The sequence below is a fragment of the Gobio gobio genome (genome assembly GCF_949357685.1).
Source record: "Gobio gobio genome assembly, chromosome: 10".
In the NCBI taxonomy this organism is placed as follows: Eukaryota; Metazoa; Chordata; class Actinopteri; order Cypriniformes; family Gobionidae; genus Gobio; species Gobio gobio.
The window spans coordinates 39,496,458-39,519,523 of NC_137116.1; the positions used below are offsets into that span (position 1 = coordinate 39,496,458).

Here is a 23,066-nt window from a genome sequence, read left to right on the forward strand (position 1 = left end):
CTCCCTTTTATCTTGCTCACTGGGAACGTAAGGCAGTATCCTTAACGCAGGACGTAAGCTGCTTACATACATTTATTGTGAAAATTGCTTATACAAACATTTTTTAAATAATTTATAATGTCACACTTACTATTTATCAGTTACTACTTAACAGTTTAAATGTTTTTTCATACATAAAAATAGATGGATTCTAGGAAGGGAGTCCCTCATAAAGGTTCATCATATTTGGGGGTCCTTGGCATCATACATTTTGAAAACCCCTGCATTAGACAAAAGGGAGGACAGGTTGGAGTGCTGAATAGAAAAGAAACTATATAAATTGACCATACGGATTCCTCTTAAAGGGATAGTTCTCCCAAAAATGAATGTCATTTACCTACCCTCAAGTTGTTCCAAAACTGTATGGGTTTCTTTTTTCCTGCTGAACACAAAAGAAGATATTTTGAAGAATTTGGGTAACCAAATAGTTGATGGTCCCCATTGACTTCCATAGTATGGAAAAAAATACTATGGAAGTCAATGGGGTCCAAGTAAATGATGAAATCATTTTCCTTTTTGGGCAAACTATCCCTTTAAAGTGTCTGACATACTGAACATGCACACACACACAGTCTAAAAACCCAAAATATTATGAGAACATTAAAACCAGAAAGTGTGTAAATACGTCAAAGTGTGATCAGTTATCTGACTGTTTTGACTAAGAGTTTCCTGTTTTAGCTTGAGGATCTTAGCAGTTTATCTGAATGTAAGTCTGAATGATATGTTTCAAAATGATACAGTATAGAGTCAGACAGCGCCTCTCCTGTTCTCTCTCCTTTAATTTATCATTTCTTTAGCCTCCACATACTGAATATGACCTAGTGCAGTAAGCAAGTACTTACACACACACACACACACACACACACGGCAGCAATTAGATGTTGTTGGTCTGAAATGAGAGCTGGACGGTGTTCTGAACGAGTGGATCTTGGCTTTCAGTTTGTGCATTCAGTGAACCTGGACCAGAACCATAAAAAGACCAAATGAAAGGCTCAACAAGACCGAATACTTCGACATCCAGTTTGTGCGCGTGAGCGTATGTATGCGTATGTGTGTGTGTAATATGAGATCGGATTTCTCCCTCCTCATCTTAGACAGGACAGTAGCTTTAGACCATCTGCTACTGAAATAAAGCGTGTGTGAGTGTGTGCGTCTGCATATCTGAAATATCATGGCTATTATCGGACTGGTTTATTGTAGGAGCGGGTGAAAAAGGGGTCAGGAAGGACTGAATACTGGCTGTAAAAGGGAGATGATAATTCTTGTTTTTCTGGTGTCCAGCTTTCGGTGTAAGGAGGAAACTTCACATCCAGAGCATCACTGTCACAACAAGCAGGACGACTGAGAGCCGCTACGGCAACAGCTGCCACGACAACCAGCATCCCAGTCAACCATCTGTGTGGCAGCTGTCTGCCGTTTATAACTGATAAGAAGTTGTGGTCCTCCTCAGAAGATGATGACTATGATGATGATGTGCAGCTCACTGGTCCTGCTCGGGCTGATCGGCGTCGGTGCTTCATCTAGCGGAAGTTCATCTTCCTCAGCCCGGATGAAGCTGTCTTATAAAGGTGATGAAACTGGCTTGTATCTCATGTACATATTTATGTCTTTGTGTTTGGATTTACATTTCAGTTTTTGTGTGTGTATTCTCCAGATCTTCAGCAGTTTAACGGCGTTAAGCGGTTTGACTTGGAGCGTTCGTGTTGTTTCGGAGCTCTCCTATTGGACGAGGAGAGGGGGCGGCTGTTTGTTGGAGCTCGTAACTTTCTTTTATCTCTCAGCCTCGACAACATCAGCAAACAGGAGCAGAAGGTAGAGCACACTCCTTACTCATCCATAATGTAAGAGTGAAAGGAAACATCGCCCTTCTGTTTTGTCATCTAATTAAGTTTTTAACAAAGGTGTAACCCTGTCAATCATAACTTATATACAGCATAAGCACCCGGGGACGGATTCACAAAAATCTTCTTGAGAAAAAAATTTGTTTGTAAGAGATTTTTTCAATGCAATTCTTTAAAAGTTCTTAAAGTGTTTGTAGACATTTTATATATAATAAATATTTAAAATTAAATAAATGTTTTATTAATAATAATGTATATTAGGTCCAGTCAAACCAAAAATTATTCAGACACTAGATATAATTTTTTACTAGTGGGTGCAGGACACTATAATTCATTTATGTAAGTGAGGATAGCAAAATAAAGTAAACTGTGACATAACCAAAAATTCTTCATACAGTGGACTACCAGTAAAATTGATAAAAATATGGGACCAAAATTATTCCGCCACTTTGACCTGACCATGTTTCGCTAATGCGACCTTTTACACTAATGCGTAATTGGTTGACCTAAATTGGTTTTATCTAATTGTGTGCTTAAATTTAACATCTGACAGCCGATTGGTTGATTGTAATCCATTACATACTGTACCATTCTAGAAAAGTTATCTTGACATTGTCAAGATGAATTTGTTCTGACACAGTTCTTGTTATATTTTATTACCATTTTCTAAACTATAGCGATAAACTGTGATAATGTGAGAAAATGTTGAAGGTGTCTGAACACATTTAGGTTTGACTGTATGTAAATTATAGATTTTCTATACTAAAATATTATATACCACAAATATATTGTGGTAATATCTGTTGTAATGCTTAATATTTTAAACAATACAGTAAACATCTTTCCTTTTGAGATGTATCCTACATTTGGAGGTTATCTACAAGGTTAACATGATTTCAACAAGTACAGCATGTTCCTGGAACAACATTCCAATCAACCAATCAGATTTGAGAGAGACAAGTTTACAGTTTTTGGCAAGTTTAGTCTTACAGGCAGGGTTAGGTGCTTCTACATCAGTGTTGTTCACATATCATTTTCCTCTGATTTTAAGGATAATTTATGAGTAGGGTTAGGTTTAGGGGTAGGGATGGGGTTAGGACTATGTTTATGGACAGGAATGTTGTTCACTCAAAAAAATGAACTTTCACTGTTGTTAGTTGCACTCAAATCATCCTTGTTCACATTACTTAAAAAACTCATGTAACTAAATTTACTTAGATTTACTGAGTTGTTTCTATTAAAAATGAGTATTGTCAGCTTTACTTAATAAGTGTTTGTTCGGTCAACTTAACATTGCTGAGGGAAACGAACAAACTGGGCAGTGGATCTGTAGTTCCTAGCATGCTTTGCAAGGGACTGCATCAGGAGAGTAAATTTTGGGATTAAAGTGTTATTTGATCTTTTTCGGTAAAGGGAAAGATGTTGTTAGTTTATATTAGTGTAATGTGCAGTTATGTTGGACATTTAGAGGAGTTTCTGTAATTTTGTGGTTACCATTATGCTGAAGAGGGGTGCCTGTGTTTTGGCTGTGGCCACTCTTTCACTCATTTATTGGATGGACTTCCTGTTCTCAATTAAGCTATTTTTTTATTTTAATTCTAAAAATATGCTTTTTGTTATATTTAATAGTTATCCACTTACACTTGTAGAGCAAGTAGTTAATTTAATAAGGTAAATTAAATCAATAAATGTGTTCACCTAACATAATAAACTTTTATAAATGTAACATAACATTATTAAGTAAACTTCACATATAAATATAAATGGTAAATGGTTTGTATTTACTTAAAGAAATTTTGTCAGCTTTACTTGACTTTCTTTCTTTTCAACTAAATTGTTATTTGTACAATGACTCAATATAGTTGTGTGGAACCACTTGACGCAGCTTTTTAAAGTAAATTCAACAAATAATTTTTTTGAGTGTTCCAGGATCTGCAAAATCACGAAGACCATACAAAATATCCTAAGTTATGAATATTTGTATTCTTTAGGAATGTTTTGTGAATCGGGTGCCAGCTTTTTTCACTTCTGTGCCCTCTCTATCTCTGTCATTCATTTATTTTAATAAAGTAGTCCACGGTCTAGGGGCATAACTTGACCCTGTTTATATTAGAAATGAAGTGATTTACATGATTGAATGTTTAATAGCCTGTTTACACTTTGTATTTTGTGCCGCCCACACGTGATTAAATTGTGTGTGCGTTTGTGCTAGCGAATCAGCGGAGAAGCTTTAGCATTTATTGTGTGTAAAATTAATCAGCCTTTAAAGTCACTCCAGATGATTTGTGGTGGTCCAGGCCAACGTGCCGATGACAGAATGATGGATTTTTATTTTTTTAGGGAGGAAAAGGAAGGAATGATGAGTGAGAGTTGTCGCTCACTGTGTGCTATAGCTCTAGACTCACACAAGCACACACAGGTGTGGTTATATGTCCGGATGTATGTACATGTGTGCATGGCCCCTGGACGTGTTTTAACTGTGTCTCTGATGGGGTTCAGCGAGAATGTCCCTCAAGCTACTGAACACGTCTAACCCTGCAAAGATCCTAACCTTTAGCCAAAACTCTTCCTCACCTCTGAACTCTCTCTCTCTTTGTCAGATCTACTGGCCAGCGCCTGTTGATTGGAGAGAAGAGTGCAACTGGGCCGGGAAAGACATCAATGTGAGTCCCTGCAATAATCAGATCTTGTGGTCATTAACACACCCGGTTTACACACTTATCTGTACCATCTCTCCTATGAGCTGTTTACACACAAACACACAAGGCAATTAGCACTGCTATCACAAACAGCTCTCCCAAACGGCTCCATCATTTACACCCATAAATCAATGTAGAGCCTAAGTTTGCTATCAGGGGTCTGTGGGGTCCATGAACATACTTCAAGGGGCCCACAAAAAAAGATTTATAACATATTGAATGTTCTCATGAATATTTGCTTCTGATAATCATTATATATTGCAAATAATGTTTTTTTGATTCATTTTATTATAGTGTTACTAATAAAATCTTTAGGTTTTTTGAGAGTCTAGGCGGTTAACCCTGGGTCTATAAAGGTTGAAAAGCCCTGGCGTAAAGTGATTTAGATTACGGTCTGTCACTGTTACAAAACATTGTCTGGGATTTTTAACATTACTGACCCGTGTTCATTCAGTTATAGAATCAACAGCAGCGCTCCATAATACCATTGTACTACAGTGTCAGTAAGATTTTTTTAAATAAATAAATATTTTAATCAACAAGGATTCATTAAATTGAACAAAAGTGGCGGTATATAAAATAATATAAGTAATGTTTCTTTAGCAGCAAATCAGCATATGGATTATGTGACAAAGTAACCTGAAAATTGAAGCTTTACCATCACATGAATAAGTGTAAATTGTACATTTTACTGTATTATTGATCAAATAAATGCAAACATTGGGCAGCACAAGACATTTCTGTCAAAACATTAAAACATCTTGCCTACCCCAAACTTACTTAGAGTATATCCAAAAGGCATGGTTTATCCATGGCATATTGAAAAAAATAGGATTGGCATGCTTAACATGTTATTACCATGGTACTTTTACAGTGTTGTCAGTATGTCTTTGATACCTATGTGTTGTAACAGCATGGGCGTCGGAACCATTGCATGTTGGTGGGACAGGACACTTACCTCTAACCGATAAACACTTTATTATTAAAAACGTTAGACGCTTTATTTTCATTATTTTTTCTTAATTTTTATTGAAAATAAATGCCTTTCTGATCTGATATGTGATGGGAAAAAGGAAGTAGAGCAAGTTCGGCAAAAGGCAGATTCAAACTTCGGGACGATTTGCCATGTGTCTTACCCCTACACTATTGCCACTGTAAATGATTCAATGTCTTCCATAATTTTGTCTGGTCCAAACAAACGTTTAGTAAACAAGACGGGCTATTTGCACTTAATGTAAATGGCATCTACTCCAGTAAAATTTTTCTGGGAGAGGACCCACCCACATTTTTTTTTTGCTTCCGCCGCTCATGTGTAACATGTTTGTCAAAAGGTCATAGTTCATGTATGTTGTATTTTGTGTGTGTTTTATCTGGTGTGTCAAGCGGATGTGTGTGGGATGTTTTTGGACACTGTGTCTGTCTGAATGTTCTCTTTATTGTAAAGGGCGTGTAGGGTTGTGTAACTTCAAAATGTGTGTGTGTGTGTGTGTGTCGGGGTTCAATCAACAGTGGGACTGAGGTCAGCTGACAATGAGATCTGCCACACACTCACACAGACTTTGTTAAGTGCGCTGACCTGTGAGTTGACCCTCATTACATGTAGGTGTGTACAGGACGGCAGGGACAGAACCAGACCTCCATGAGTAAAGACTTAAGATTTTCCCTAAGACTCTCCCCCTGACCTTTCACTTTCTCATGCTATCTCTCTTTTGTTCAGTCTCAGTCTGAACTCTTATTTCTCATACACTATTGCTTTAAATTTACTCAGTCCCCTTAAGTCTCTGTCTTTCAGTTTCTTTATGTCCTACTATTTCTTTCTCACTAACTATTTCGGTCTTTCAGTCATTCAACCACAGTTCATAGTGACCACATCTCCAAGATGACAAAGAAACACCACAAAAAATATCATAAAAGTAGTCTGCATGACTTTTAGGCTATATTGCAAGTCTTCAGAAGCATACAGTAGTTTCAAATTAGTCTGAAATTTAAATCAGCTCTTCTCTTGAGAAACACTGCAATTGAATCACTGAGTCAGTGAGTTGAACTAGAGAACCAAATCTGTCCAATTTGTGAACGAATCCTTTGGTCTGATTTTGTGAATCGGATCAACATGAATCATACTACTTTGATTCTCCAGTTCAGCTCAGTGAACTGACTCAATGATCCCACGGCAGTTCTTGAGTCAACAACTTTTAGGAAGATTATTTGTGAATAATGACTTACATTTTGATAAAATTATCTTTGAATTAATTCGCATTCACTGTAATTTGAACGGTGTCTCACAAAGACAAACTCACAATGCTGTATTTATAAATGTGATGTGCTCTGACTACATGTGGTCAATCACACAGGGATGCAGTGATCAGGCTAATAAAAGGTCAAAGTTGAAAGTTCGCCGCACGCGTCTCAGCAGGAAATTCACACACACATACGGCTTATTACTCCTGAGAGACATTGTTCATTTTAAAGCTCTTTTTTCTTTTGTTCTGCACTCTCTGTCTCTTTCTCTCTCTTAGTCTTTCTTTCTTTTTTCTGTATTTTTCTTTGTCTCGTGGGCTCACTTCAAAGAGCCCATCAGCACACACACACACACACACACATGCTCACACACACCCCTAACACGTCCTTCCCTTATTGAGGGCTGTAAAGCTCTCGAAACAGAAGCACCAGTGTGTGTGTGTACAAGAGGTAGAGAGAAAGGGAGAGACCCCTTCCTGTATAAACACAGTTTGTCAGCAACTTAATTGGTCTTCGATGATTCTATTCCGCCACCCCCACCGTACAGCACACACAGAAACACACACACACTCTCTCTTCACAGGGTGCGTTAAGCTCAAAGAGAGGCCTTTGTTCTCCACAAGCCCTGTATGTGTGTGTATGTGTGAGATTGTGTGCTGGGTTTAAGCATGGCAGGAGGGCACATGTCAATCACATCTTTCTGTAGAGGTAGCAGAGAGGTTACACACAAAACACACACACACACACACACCTTTTAATCTGGCATGATTATGCTGCCTTGTTTATTCTAACATCCCAGAATGCATTGTGATGAGTAAAAATATGGTGATTTAAATACAGATTATAAGTATATTGCTTTAATTAGATTAGTATAGATGCACTCAAACTAATCAAGTTATTTTTAACTGATTCACTTTTGGACAGTCCTTCATGGGACAATTGGTCAGTGTCACATTGTACCCTGGAATTTAAAGGAGAAGTGCCTAATAACTGAAGTTCAGTGTGTGTGTGTGTGTGTGTGTGTGTGTGTGTGTGTGTGTGTGTGTGTGTGTGTGTGTGTGTGTGTGTGTGTGTGTGTGTGTGTGTGTGTGTGTGTGTGTGTGTGTGTGTGTGTGTGTGTGTGTGTGTGTGTGTGTGTGTGTTCTTGAGCACATTTAAACAGATGTTCAGTTCAGGGTTCATTCTGCTGGTGAAAGCCCACTGTTAGTCAGAGAGAGAAGATGGAGTGAGGCATAATTACAGTCCAAACAGCAGGAACATCTGCTACCGAAACTCTCCTCTCCTCTCCTCTCCTCTCCTCTCCTCTCCTCTCCTCTCCTCTCCTCTCCTCTCCTCTCCTCTCCTCTCCTCTCCTCTCCTCTCCTCTCCTCTCCTCTCCTCTCCTCTCCTCTCCTCTCCTCTCCTCTCCTCTCCTCTCCTCTCCTCTCCTCTCCTCTCCTCTCCTCTTTCCATCTCCACTCTCTCTTCTCATCTCTTTTTGTCTCATCTTTTATCCTGGTTTCTCTGGACAAATTGTCTCTGGTTAACCCTTGTTGTCTTTTTTTCTTTTCCCGAATCTTCTTCTCTCTTCTCGTTCTCGTTTAGTCTCATCTTGTCTTGTCTTCTCATCTCCTCTTTTTCGTCTTGTCCCTTTTACTGGTTATCTTCTCTAGTCTATTCTCTTGTTGTCTTTGGTCATCTTGCCTCTAATTGTCTCTTCTCGATATACATTCTCTACTCTGTTTCGTCTTTTGTCTTCTCTTCTCTTGTTACCTTGTCTTTTCTCTAGTCATCTCATCTAGTCTCTTCCTGTCTATTATTTTCTTGTCTCTGATTGTCAGTTGCTGTCTCTTCTTCTCTCAAATCTTCATGTCTCTGGTTAACTTCTTGTCTCTTCTTATCTTGAATCACCTCATCTTTGGTCTTTCTCGTCTCTTACCTCTGGTCTTGTTTTCTCATGTACTTTTTCATCTTGTCTTGTTTCTACTCCTTTTCTGGTCATCTCATCTAGTCTCTGTACACCTCGTCTCTGGTTTACTCTACTCTTGTCTTTTCTCATCTCTTCTTGTTTTGAATGTTCTTCTCTAGTCATCTCAACTTTGGTCTTCTCTTCTCATACAGTATTTTCTCTTGTTGTTTTTGGTCATCTAATCTCTAGTTGTATCTTATTGACTTAAATCTTCTCTGGTCTCGTCTTTGGTCTTCTGTTGTTGTTCCATTTTATATTTTATAGTTGTCTCTTCTCTGATTGTCTGTTGTTGTCTCTTATTGTCTCATCCAGTGATGCCAGTAACGCGTTACTCTAATCTGACTACTTTTTTTCCAGTAACGAGTAATCTACCGTCACAAGTCACTGTGAGTTACTATTTTAGTCATTTTCCTTAGTAAAAATATATATTTTTGCTTTCTTCTTGCATCTCGGGGATATTAAGTGAAGCCAAGAAAGACTGTCTTTATTAAATTTTTTATTAAAACATGTTTGTTTGTTTTTTCAGGAAATATTTTTTCATTTCAACTTAAAATGTCAGGAGATACATTGTTGACATTACTGTTAAAAATGCACTTCCAATAAAGTGAGTGTTGGCAAAAACGGTTGTCATTTCTATGTTGAGGCGGCAGGGGTGTTGTCGGCAACTGCTGAATGTAACTAATAAAGTAACTTGTAATCTAATTTAGTTACTTTTAAAATCAAGTAATCTGTAAAGTGACTAAGTTACTTTTTAAAGGAGTAATCAGTTATCAGATTACTTTTTCAAAGTAACTGTGGCAACACTGGTCTCATCTCAAATCTCCTCATCCCATGCCGTCTGTTTACGTTTCGTGTCATCCTTCTTGTCTCATGTCGTCTCTTCTCTTTCGCATTCCTCTCTTTCGGTCCATGCTTCATCCCTACATCCTCTCCCTCTACCCTGGAATCCGGATGTTCCCGCTCCCTTATGTTGTCGTAGTGATTCCAGGCACTCTGCGAAACGTGGCATGCTCCAGCGAGCACATTCACTAAGGAAAAGAGAAACAGAGAGACTATATGTGTCCATGTATGAACAGTGGATGTGTCTTTGTTTTTACGTATGAAAGAGAGAGCGTGAGAGATTACAGAGGGTTCCGGGATCACAGCGAGCAGGCAAAGGTCAGCACTTATGTCAGACTGTCGTCAAGGATATACGTAATACAATGACGTTTCATTTATGATCCGCCCCATATGAGGTCCCTTAAGAGATGTTTTTTGTGTATGCCTATGACTGATAGTCAATCCAGATGGTGGCAGTCTCCCTGTCTCACACATGTACTGGTGAAAGTATGTAAAATATGTCCTTCATAAAATTGATTTGTGCATGCATGTGTTGCAGACGGACTGTGTGAACTATGTGAAAGTGCTTCACCACTTTAATCGGACTCACCTGTACGCCTGTGGGACTGGGGCTTTCCACCCAACCTGTGCTTATGTGGAGGTGGGACAGAAGATAGAGGTAAGTGTGCATTTGTTTGGATTCATATGAATAAGTTTGTGTGATAAATGGCCCCAGTTTGGCTTTTACACAGCTATATTTTGCTTTGTCTCTATAGGATCATGTGTTTAGAATTGATACCTCTCTGGCAGAAGATGGAAAAGGAAGGAGTCCGTATGACCCACGCCACACGTCAGCATCTGTTCTGATTGGTTAGCTGCCACTGTTCATTTTTCTAACTCCCATTTAAAAGATAGTGTTACATCAAGACCAATCAGTAACCATATCTACGTCATCATATAGGTGATGAACTTTATGCCGGCGTTGCCACTGATTTGATGGGTCGGGACTTCACAATCTTTCGCAGCATGGGACAAAGGCCCTCCATAAGAACGGAACAGCACGATTCTCGCTGGCTCAATGGTGCGTTTGTGTATGATTTATTTAAAAATACATTAAAAAAATTAAATTCACACATATAGTGACTTAAATGGACTCCTCTGTGATAAGCATGATAATTATTTTAATTAGAATTAAAAATTAAAAATCTTTAGAGCATAAAGTCCAAAAAGTATCATTGAAAAAAGATCTTAAAAGAAAAATGAGTAATTATCAGGTTTTTGTTTTTTGCAATAGTATAAATATTAAAAAGCCATTTGGTTAAATCAACATACAGGGGAAAATGAAATGATAGAAAGACTATCCATATAGAGTATGCATTTTAAACTAGATATTTTAAAACGTTTTCTTATTTGTTATTGACCCATGTGTTTATATGCATCTCTGTTTTTGTATAATGGCAATGAGCCCTATGATGATGCTGTGTGTTTCAGAGCCCAAGTTTATAGCGGCATTTGGTGTTCCCGAGAGTGAGAATCCTGACGATGATAAAGTCTTCTTCTTCTTCAGAGAAACTGCTGTAGAAGCTCAGGGATTCGGGAAGGTTACATATTCCCGGATTGGCCAGCTTTGCAGGGTTAGGAGCCAAGCATTTATCACTAAGCCCAATGGCAATTGTTTGCTGTTTATCATCTTGATCTAAATGAACTGTGTGTTTTTTTGGGTTACAGAATGATATGGGAGGACAGCGCAGTCTAGTAAATAAGTGGACGACATTTCTAAAGGCTCGTCTTGTGTGTTCTGTACCAGGCAATGATGGCACTGAAACGCATTTTGATGAACTTAGTAAGAAAGCTCACAAACACACACAGACACTAAGGTTAAATTATGCTGATATAACTGACAATTGCATTTCACTGCCTTCTGACCTTTGTCCGGACCTTTAGGGGATGTGTTTCTGCTGCAGACCCGTGATAGAAAGAACCCGCTGATCTACACCGTCTTTACCACCTCCAGGTCAGAGTTCATTTAAGGGTGTAGTTTAAAGAGTTAGCTCACCCAAGAAGTTAAATTCTGTAATTGGTTAATGACCTTCATGCCATTCCAAACATGTATGAATTTCTTTCTTTTGTGGAACACAAAATAAGATTTTTCTTTTTTTTAAATACGTGTTCCTTGTACCACAAGAATTTGAAAATAATTTTTATTTTTGGGTGAATTATGCCTTTAAGATTTAAATAATGGATTTATATAGGAAGTATTTATATTCACTGTATGACCATTCTGTTTTGAATCATTTAAATTTAATTCATGTATGTGCATTTCAGTGACGAAAAGTAAACCCAAATACCTGAATTCAGCATTTGTGTGACTATTTTTAACTCCCTACTGTAAGGTGTTAACGGTCTCTGTGTGTGTGTGTGTTTGTATCTTACAGTAGTGTATTTCAAGGTTCTGCAGTGTGTCTCTACACCATGAATGACATCCGGAGGGCATTTTTAGGGCCTTTTGCCCATAAAGAAGGCCCCAATTATCAGTGGGTTCCATTCCAGGGTAAAGTGCCATACCCACGGCCAGGCATGGTGAGAACAGATTCCCTACGCCTCACATCTTACAATATCATTAAAAAGTTTGGGGTTGTAATTTTATTTTTAATGGTTTTGAAAGCTAGGCTGCATTTATTTGATCGAACATACCCTAGTAGTTATAGGCTACTGTGAAATAATATTACAATTTCAAATGAATGAAAATGTAATGTATTCCTGTTTTGGCAAAGGTAAATTTTCAGCAGACATTACTCCAGTCTCCAGTTTTTCATGATTCTTTGATGAAAATATTTGAAATTGATGTCTTTAACAATGTAAGAGTATATAGATCTGATCAATTTAATGCTGAATAAAAAAAACAAAAAAACATCTTTCTGATCCCAAACTTTGAACAGTAGTGTCAAGTGTAGTGTAATGTGAATGTTAGAAGTTTAAGATTTCTCAATTACTGGTTATAGGTTTGGACTTGCTGACCTGTGTAGACTGTTGATATCATGTGAACGGCTTGTGCTTCCGGATTCTACAGATATCTCTCTCTCTCTTCCTCAGTGTCCCAGTAAGACCTTCGGGAGTTTTGAGTCAACTAAAGGTTTCCCTGATAACGTAATCCAGTTTGCAAGGCACCATCCGTTAATGTTTAATCCAGTAACTCCACTGGGGGGTCGGCCACTGTTCCTGCGTACCGGAATACCATACGCCTTCACTCAGGTTACCGTAGACCGTGTCAATGCAGCTGATGGACACTACGATGTCATGTTCATCGGCACAGGTAGAATGCTGACTGAATATTGACAAAAACATTTAGAGTCTAGACTAAACTGTCTTTAGTGGTTATGGCCTTGGTTAAAGCCCCTCTGTGTTTCTCTGCAGATGTCGGCTCTGTGCTGAAGGTGATCTCTGTGCCCAAGGGAAGTTGGAGTAACACCGAGCTTCTGCTAGAGGAGCTTCAGGTCTTTAAGGTGAGAGAAGGAATGTGTGTGTTTAAAGGTGCAGTAAGCGATTTCTGAGAATCATTGTTGAACACTGTTGATATTTGAAATCAACCCAAACAAACACACGCATTGCCAGAGTAGCATGTCTATTTATCGTAGCAGAAGCAAAGCAAAATAAAGCAAAGCGAAATTATTAGCGACATTTTTTTTCTAAAAATGCATTAAGCTTTCTTTTCTGGTTAGTGTTAATATCAGTTATGATTCACTTTATATTTAAGGAAAATAGAAGTCTATGATTAAAACTTGTAAAACTATTTCTATGTGTTAACATTAGTTAAATACTACAGTTAACATGAACTAACAAATAAAAATACTTTAAAAGCATTTATTAATCTCATTATTTATTATAATATGTTAATATTATTCAACTCTTTCCCTGGCAAACATGGAATTTTCCGTAATTTTGTGAGAAAACGCTTCCCCACCATACACAGAATTTTCCGTGTTTCCGTGTTTTTACTGTTATATGCTAGGGTGCGGTATTACGCAGCTTCGGAATGAGTACAGAATCTCCTGATTAAAACACAGGCGAAGAAGATGCAAAAAAACAAGCAATCGTATGTAAGCAGATGCATATGTTAAAGAGCACATATCATGGAATTTTGAAATGTACCTTTCAAGTAGTGTGTAACATAGATCTAAGTGAACAAAAACATCCTGCAAAGTTTGAAATATGACAGTACACCGTATATATAGTTATTTTCTTTCAAAAGTAAGAGTCGACTCTGAGTCATGTTTAAGAATCGTTAGAAGACCGAAGCTTTTTCTCTGACTAGATGACGTCAACTTGTCAAGTTATTTGAATACGATACGCCCACTTATTGCGCTCCAAGACGCCAGTGAAAACTAGAAAACATCATGGCGACGAGACAGTGTTCTGAAGTGTGACTCAAAAGCAAACGTTTTTCATCTGCCCAAGGATGAGCATTTGAAGACTAAGTGGCTTGAAGACAAACCATACATCGTCGCGATTGTGTGTTTATTAGTCTTCAAATGTCTCTATTTGCATGTTTCGCGATCTTAGGAAGCTTTTATTATGGACTTCTATTATGGCACATGGTTCTTCTTCGTCTGTCTGTACCATATATGGACTACATGTGCACAGAGCGCCCTCCGGCTGCCAGTATGAATTGAAAACAACACATAAGAGACTCAATCGCTCATGATTAGGCTACATCTGCGCATTTTGAGGAAGTATTGAATAAAAAATACTCCTCTGTTTATAAATTTGGCACAGACATATTTTTGAACTAAAAGCCCTGAGGGATGTTGATTTGTCGCGAGTCTTCGTGAGGAGAATAGAGGAGTTTTTTTATGAATGAGATCAGCTGAGTTTTCATATTCATGGGTTTTGATATTCATTTTGATATTCAGCTGGGTTTTCATATTCATAACTCCTGACACATATTAACAAATTACTGTCACTATAAGACTTTGAGAATAAAACAGAGGTAAAAAATGGAAGCTTGACTCTTAGATCTTTTAAATGATGTATAGATTGACATGGTAATTACTTACATCTGACAGTCATTTGAGCTAATTTAAACAAATAAAGCTTGAGGACGAATGCGCCCTTAATCCAGTTAATTAAACCGAAAACCATTTATGGTGATGTGCGTTCCGTTTCCGAAAATATCTGCACAGACTATACCAATCACAACTGACTGGGTCATCGGGCCAATCACCGCAGATTAGCATCACGTAAAGGCGGGGTTTTGAAAAGTGAATCACTAAAGGAATCATTTGAGAATCGCTGTCAAAACAGGTAAAAATAAATGCATATTATAAGAAAATTAAAGTCTTTTTTGTCATTGCATGCATGCAAAACTGTTGTTGGGGACTTCTAAAACAATATTTGGAACATTTTAAATGCCATAATAGGTGCTCTTTAAATAACGTGATCATCAACATTAAACATCATATAAATCAAAACTGCCCAATGTTACTAAATGAAATGTCTGTGCAAAAAAAAAAAACTGTGCAAGCATTAGGGGTGTTTATGGACTCGATCTACTACATCTGTGTTTGATCATCTTTCTGAATCTGATCTGGATGTAGTCTTTGACAAAAACTTGATTTTCTCAGCTTTCTGTCCAAAATGTTGTTTTTTATGAAACTTACCCATATTTAAGTGTTGATAAAAAAGGAATGCATGAAGCTAGAATAAAAAACGTTTGTTTGAAAGCAGAGGGTCTGCTCTTTCTTTTGATATATTGCTTATTAGATATTCAGACAACAAAATATTCTATGGGCCATTACATTTTTGTGAAAATGATCAAAAACCCTGGCGGTGGCTGGCAACTTTCTTTTTCTTTTTTTTTCGCTGGCGGGGAAAGAGTTAATGGACCTGAGCTCACGAATAGTTGCATTTTGGCTACACTTTATTTGAAGGTGACGTAGTTACATTACTTATTCAAATAAGTACAGAGAAATGTAATTACATACTTACTATAGAGTTATGGTTTAGGGTTAATTACTTGTAATTATGCATAATTTACTGTAATTACTATAGTAAGTACATGTAGTAAAGTGTAAAGTGTTACTATTTTTGGTAACACTTTACAATAAGCTTTCATTAGTTAACATGAACTAATAATGAAGTGCACTTCTACAGCATATTAATCTTTGTTAATGTTAATGTCAACATTTACTAATACATTATTAAAATCAAAAGTTATTATGATATTGGTAACAGTATTTGGTAACATTAGTTAATGCACTGTGAACTAACATGAATAAACAATGAACAGCTGTTTTTATTAACAAACGTTAACAAAGATTAACAAATGCAGTAACAAATGTACTGCTCATGGTTAGTTCATGATAGTTAATACATTAACTAATGTTAACAAATGAAACCTTATTGTAAAGTGTTACCCTATTTTTGTATGTACCATTAACAAAGATGAATAAATACTGTAACAAATGTATTGCTTATTGTTAGTTAATGCATTATCTAGTGTTAACTAACGGGACCTTATTGTAAAGTGTTACCAACACACTCTTGTCTTCTTATTGCAGGATTCTTCATCTATTATCAGTATGCAGATTTCCTCTAAACGGGTGAGAATGAGTCTTTATTTTTTATAAAGTATCAGCTATTTTTAAACAGTATTATAGAAAGACATGAAAGCAGCTTACTAGTAAATCATGTGATGATTTTCTCTCTCTCTCTCTCTCTCTCTCTCTCTCTCTCTCTCTACAGCAACAGCTGTACATTGGCTCAGATACAGGTGTTGTCCAGGTGCCTCTGCACCGCTGCAGTATGTACGGTAAAGCCTGTGCTGAGTGCTGCCTGGCTCGAGATCCATACTGCGCCTGGGACGGACACACCTGCACACGCTACCTGCCAAACACAAAACGGTAAAGCGTCAGGCATACTTGCCATTACATGGCTTTATTCATTTCAAACACACTGCAGTGGAGTCTAAAATTTTAAGACCACATAGAAAATCTGTGATTCAAAAAGCAAAATAGAGACATTTGGAGACAGTATTTTTGTAAAGGTTTTTTTTTTATGTTTATATGTTTGTGTGTATGTGTTTTCATGTGTGTAGAAGGTTCCGGCGTCAGGATGTGAGGAATGGGGATCCTAATGCTCTCTGCTCAGGAGGTAATATGCAGTACCTCTGTCAGCCTCTAGGAGGAGACATTACTCACTACTGTAATTCATTCACAATGTGAATTAAAGAAATGATTCTCAACTGGTGGATTACAAGTCTGCTCACAAGTATCAGAGATAAAATACACTATTATTCAAATGTTTGGAGTCAGTACGATTTAAAAACAAAAGCAAAAAAAAACAACAAAGAAATTCATATTTTTACTAAGACTTTTACTTTGTTACAAAAGATTTCTATTTCAAATAAATGCAGTTCTTTTCAACTTTCTATTTATGAAGGAATCCTGGAAAAAAAATCTGTTTCCACAAAAATATTAAGCAGCACAACTGTTTTCAACATTGATAATAATTAGAAATATGTGACACTGAAGACTGGCGTAATGATCCTGAAAATGAAGCCTTGTCATAAAAAAAATCATCCCTTCATCCTAAAAGTGAACGAAATCCCGCTTCAACTGCAGGCTTGAAACTTGTGTAGGTTATTGCAAATGTTAAATGTAATCTTTAATAAATCTAATAATTAATATCCATTTTCACACTGTACATACTGTATGATGTTGCAATGTCTAAATTAACTTGTATCATTTAAAACTGTTTTATTTTTAAATTGTATAGAATTTGAATATTACCTATTTATCAGTTATCTGCCATAACATTAAAATAAATATTTGCTTATTGCTGTCAACCAGAATTTTAATATCAGTGCATCCTTTTTTACACATTGTTGATCCTTTTCTGTTCATATATTTCAGTGTTTGGTTTTATGGACATTTTTGTTTACTTTTTGGTAACATTTTTGTATGATAAACAATTTGTTAGCCTACTGTTGTGTCGCCTCTTGATATACAGTGTAAAATTATTTCTAATGAGTAGCTTAACTGTCTATATGTATGGCTGAGAAGTGACAATGCAAGTATAACAGTGTTTTGTGTGTGCGTCCTGCAGACCATCAGAAGCAGCGTGTCCTGGAGAAGAGACTGTACGCTGTGGATGGAAGCAGCTCCTTCCTGGAATGTATCCCAAAATCACTACAGGCCCAGATTACATGGACCTATCAGAGGCATCCGGAAAACCCACGGGAGGAGGTGAGAGAGAGGAGAGAGGCAGGCTGGGGCAGATATGTGGGGTTATTATGAGAAAGACGGATGCAGACAGCATTGATAAGAGATGATAAATGTGTGTCTTTGTTTAAATTAATGACTTTCATTCTCTCTCGCCTATCAGTTTAGTCACTACTGATGCTTGATGTATTCATTGTGTGTGTGTGTGTGTGCGTGTGTGCGTGCGTTCACAGGTTCGTCTAGATGACCGTGTTTTGCAGACGGAGCGAGGCCTGCTCCTGAGACGAGCCGCGCGTAGAGATGGCGGCGTGTATCAGTGCCACGCAATGGAACACGGATTCACCCAGACCCTCCTTGCGATCACGCTGGAGATTTTGCCTTTGGCTGGCTCTGCCCCTTCCTCTCTTAACCCTCGCAGCCCTGCCAACACCCACACCAATCACGGGCAGTCCACCAATCAAAAGCTGTGGTACAGGGACTTCATGCAGTTGGTGGATCACCCAAACCTAAGCACGGTCGACCAGATCTGTGAGCAAGTTTGGTCACGCAAACACAGCCTATCAGGGAAGGCCGCGCCAGGCCCAGCCAATGAGGCGCCGGCTCACGACCCGCTACACTCTAAAAAGTGGAAGCACCTGAAGGAAGTGAGGAAAGGGCGAAATCGCAGAACGCATGACGGGAGACCCGCACCGAGAGCGCCGCGGAGCGCTGGAGAGTAGCGAGGGATGAGAGGCAGAGTGAAAGAGAGACTGAGAGACAGAAAGGAAGAGCAAAAATCCACTGGAGGTGGACAGATTCTCACACAGCATCTCATTCGTTGACTGTTTATCGCCTGGTCTGCTTTTTATTACCCCTTTGACGACACTGCCTGTTATCAATCTCTATATACTCTATTGCCCTCATCTCCAGTCTGAAGACTCAATCTAGTGCCCCCACGACCCCAATCCCGCTCCCGCCAGCATCTATTACTCCAAACCTTCTGACTCCTAATGGTTATCCAGAAACCCACACTCCATCCAATTGATCTAAATACTAACGCAAACTCAAGTTCCTGAAGTCCAAGAAATCCCTTTTTGAGTTGTTACAGGAAAAGCTTTGATTGGAAATCCAAGAGACGCAAAGACATGCATGTGCTGCGTAAATCAGTAAACACAGGCTCTTGTGGACACGCATCGAGTAAATCTACGTATACTCTTCTATGTTTTCATCTGTGTGTTTGTGCTACATGTGTTCCGTAGATTAGATTATCCTCTCACCTTGGCCCTGAAAACAGAGACCCTGACTCACCAGCACCAGATGAACATCATCACTCTTCTTCTTTCACTGCTTGAAGACTTCAAACACAACATTTCAAGCAAACAAAAGACAAAAGAGGAGACAAAAACTGTACATTTGTGATCTGGTAAGGCTGTAGCTACTATAAGAGTGTTCAAGTAAATGTTTTTTCCTTTGACTGTAATTCTATACCTTGAAAGCGGTCAGCAAATGGCGCGTATACAAAGTAACAAAGTAAGGTGAATTATTATTTTGAGTTACTAAGTTATGTGTCAGGTGTTCTGATTACGTGTTGTATGAGACTGAGATGGACACAGCATTAATGTACAGGGGCATTATGGGTAACGTATTCTGGAAATCTACAGAGAAACGTTTTTTGGATACTTTTAGGTCTAATCTCTCAACTAACCCACTGAAACTGAATAGTTATGTATATTTGAATGTGTCTGAGTAAGAATTAGAAAGTGAGATTTTCCTGCTTTTTATACAGCTCTACCATATGAGCGTTCTGTGAGCATCATATACTGTAACAGCACAGCTAATGCATTATGTATGCTGGTACATAATGGGTTAAATGAGCAAACGCAGATCCAAGGCCATTTCTCAAGACAAGAAACAAGAAAAACTGTCCTTAGCTCTGACGGAGAATTCAGATTAATATTTAATATAATCCATTTAAGAGTCTAGCCAATTGTCCATTTATTTTTTTATCGACTCTTCCTGTCTTTTGGGAAAAGGAGTGTTGAATTAGTCAGTAAATGCATGTTTGCAGACGTTTGATGCCAAATTTCTTTTTTGAACGCATTGAAAACAATGATGTGGGAGTGAATCATAGAACAACTTCCTGAGAAAATACCATAGCTAGGCTAGTTATGATTGATATCCACCACCACAAGAAATCGAAAGCATATAAAGCTTATTAAAGTTTTTACAGTAGGCTATTGGACATTATGTTTTGCAGGGTAAATGGGTGCTGCTCGCGCTGTGTTGTTATGGCGCTCTCTTCTGGCGTTTGTGTTTTCTGCTGTGTCGAATGTGAGAACGCTAAAATAATCAAATCCGAATCATTTGTACACGGATGTAAGAATGTTTTGAGTAGATCTGGTGGATTATCATGTGGTAGTATTTATATCAGTTGTCAAAAAGTTGTAATGGTTATTTTTGCATGACTTTTTTTCCTCCTTTTTTTTTTTTTCTTCAACGGAAAGACGATGTTTTAAAACTGTTCTGCGAGATTATCTAGTGTTTTCATCGTATATTTATGGATCGATAAGCTATGTGTTGTGGTGGTTTGTGTTAAAACTGACCTACATGTGTAATGTCCATTTTGATAGAGGAGAATTTGAGAAGAACATCCTTGTGTGTATATTTTGAAATTCTTTCCCTTCTTTTGAATACATATTTAAACCTGACACGCTCCATTTTGAAAATCACATTTTAAAAGACCATAAGCATTTCCAACTAATTCTCTTTTCTGCTTTGTGACGCTTCTCAGCTTTTGAGAGAGAGAGAGAGAGAGAGAGAGAGAGAGAGAGAGAGAGAGAGAGAGAGAGAGAGAGAGAGAGAGAGAGAGAGAGAGAGAGAGAGAGAGAGAGTGTGTGTGTGTGTGTGTGTGCGTGTGCGCGCGCGCCATTAAATATTAGAATTTCTAGGGGAAAAGTGTGAGTTTCATTTTGTGGACAAGTCAAAGGCCAAAGTTGACGTGAACACTGTATTGCTTCCTGGGTATTTTCTCTGTGGATTGTTGCATCAGACTGTAAACGATTAACACAATAAAACATACAGTTAATTCGAAGTAAATAACACCTCTGTTTTATTTTTGATAGAGCGAGTGTGAAAATGGCGACAAAACTTATTGTGTGCATTAGCGCAATCTCACCACTCGAGGGCGCTGCTGTGCACGCGGTGTTTCACACTAGTTATCACAGTTTTAACTCCATAGAATAGCCTATTTCTTGGGGCAGTTTTAGTTAGTTAGTTAGTTAGTTAGTTAGTTAGTTAGTTAGTTAGTTAGTTTCTAATCAAAGACAATTAAAACTCTCATTGCTCTAAGTACAAGGATATCTAGTGAAACTTACCACTGTTATTGCCCAAGGGAAAAAAAATAATAATTATGAAACATAGCCTAAAATGATTCCTGAAAAAGCAAAAATTATAAACTTAAATGTTTTTTGGAAACTGTAATATAGGCTATTGAATATGTGTAAAAATTGCACAACATAAAAAGTTGCCACACACTTTCCGTTCTGTCTGCTAATTGGTGGTAGTAATGTCTCTGTGACAGCTGTAATGATTAATGATGCTAATTAGGCCTATAATTAACCCTTCATTATGCTCCTTAACCTCTCAGGCTCTCATTAGAGGTGTTGACTTAAGAAAGCATGATCTCAGTGTCAACAGACTGTCTCACTAGCTATACATTCTTACACTCATATGCATTATATGCTTTCTTTGTTTCTTTTCCGTCTTTTGCTCGGTCTCACTCATACGTCTGATCAGAGTGGGAGAGTGTCAGAGAAGAGGCTGAAAAAACAAACCATGACTAGATGAGCGGAGAAAGATGAGTTTGTACAAGTGGCATATAAAAACACTACCTCCCAAACAATGAAAATGAGTTAATTAAGAGTTAATAAGGCTTTAGAAAATATTATTTGTGGATCTAATTACAAGGGATGTGGGAAACCGGGCAGAAAAAGAGAACAAGAATGTAAATGTGGCTTTAAACCTGTGCTAAACTGCCTGTAATGAAGCCCCCTTGACCGTGATAGTGAACGTTCCCTTTCATACTTTGGCTTTCTGTAAGTGTGTGACTGAATTTCTATATAGCTGTGCCGCTCAGTGCTACATGTGTATTTAAAATAAAAAAACAATGGAATGATATGTGTATGGAAAAATCCATTTGAACCAGGTATGTCCGAATGGACCATGATGGTGTTTGTTCATGTTTCTAAACAGGAAGTGGGTCAGTGGTGTGCGTCAATGATGACAGTTCCTGCAGCTGCTGCATTTCACTGTTTAGAGCAGTTACACACACACTTCCGCAGCCTTCACTTAATGACTAAAGTGTTTTTGTTTGCTAAGCTTTCTTGAGTTAGAGCCCTTCAGATACATGTGAGGTTGTGGTAGAACAGGATACAGTCAGGCAGAATTGGTGACTACCTAAATCCAATTTTTAAATCCACTTTATAAAAAACTGTGACTGAATTTTGAGTGGTGCTTGCTCGCAAAACCTGCTACAATGTTGGAGTTAGTCTGACAACATTCCCAAGTATGTTTCAAAACTGCTCTGAATGTGTATATACTGTAGGTTGTCTTTTCTTCTGCTTTGTAAATTCTGCAACTTTGATTTAAGGTATCATTGATGTCTGTAGCAAAAACAGTGCACGATATGTGTCAAAGTTTGGTACAAATACTTTGAGCATTTACTAACCCCAAGTGTGATGCTAATATGGTTTAAGTGTGTATATACTTCAAACTTTCACACAATGACAAATAAAACACAAGACTTTGGCGAAGAATGAAATGATACATAAATATACAGTATCCGTTTACATGTAGCCTACTGTAGACACTGGATGCAGAGTGTCTTTCAATGTGCACGTTTTTCTCAGTCATTCACTTTTTGATCTGCTACATCCAATGCTATTAAACTTTGAAAGAGGCAGATGTAATGTTTGACTCCCTTCCCTCCTAAAGTTGAAAGAACCCTGAAAGGTTACAGTAACTAAACTGTTTCAAACACATGAAAGAAAGAAATGTTATGCTTTCACTTTATGCTACTGCCAAGGTGAAATGATTCCCATGCACTCAAACCCTTTTGAATCTACTCAAAATGTAGCCGTGATGATGAAAGTGAACTAAGGGCACATTTACACGACAATGACGTACTAAAAACGTTTTTCCTTTACGTTTTTTGTGTATAACATTGTCAAAACGATCCCCATCACACGGATCTGCGAAAAACGATAAAAAAAGGCTTTAGTATTTC

The 23,066-nt window shown here is 37.8% G+C and overlaps 1 protein-coding gene across 1 annotated transcript in view; it reads left to right on the forward strand.

Moving 5' to 3' along the window:
* Positions 1 to 21,933, forward strand: part of sema3b (sema domain, immunoglobulin domain (Ig), short basic domain, secreted, (semaphorin) 3B) — a 47,417-nt gene extending 25,484 nt beyond the window's left edge. Inside the window, exons 2-18 of the mRNA XM_079827832.1 lie at positions 1,321 to 1,607; positions 1,694 to 1,851; positions 4,481 to 4,543; positions 10,144 to 10,263; positions 10,361 to 10,454; positions 10,546 to 10,665; positions 11,076 to 11,218; positions 11,313 to 11,427; positions 11,529 to 11,598; positions 12,020 to 12,164; positions 12,678 to 12,897; positions 12,999 to 13,087; positions 16,142 to 16,183; positions 16,326 to 16,483; positions 16,678 to 16,733; positions 17,688 to 17,827; positions 18,037 to 21,933. Of these exons, the coding sequence (XP_079683958.1) occupies positions 1,493 to 1,607; positions 1,694 to 1,851; positions 4,481 to 4,543; positions 10,144 to 10,263; positions 10,361 to 10,454; positions 10,546 to 10,665; positions 11,076 to 11,218; positions 11,313 to 11,427; positions 11,529 to 11,598; positions 12,020 to 12,164; positions 12,678 to 12,897; positions 12,999 to 13,087; positions 16,142 to 16,183; positions 16,326 to 16,483; positions 16,678 to 16,733; positions 17,688 to 17,827; positions 18,037 to 18,522 (2,334 nt within the window). The 5' untranslated portion in view covers positions 1,321 to 1,492 and the 3' untranslated portion in view covers positions 18,523 to 21,933. The remainder of the gene's footprint in view (positions 1 to 1,320; positions 1,608 to 1,693; positions 1,852 to 4,480; positions 4,544 to 10,143; positions 10,264 to 10,360; positions 10,455 to 10,545; positions 10,666 to 11,075; positions 11,219 to 11,312; positions 11,428 to 11,528; positions 11,599 to 12,019; positions 12,165 to 12,677; positions 12,898 to 12,998; positions 13,088 to 16,141; positions 16,184 to 16,325; positions 16,484 to 16,677; positions 16,734 to 17,687; positions 17,828 to 18,036) is intronic.
* The last annotated feature ends 1,133 nt before the right edge of the window (positions 21,934 to 23,066 follow it).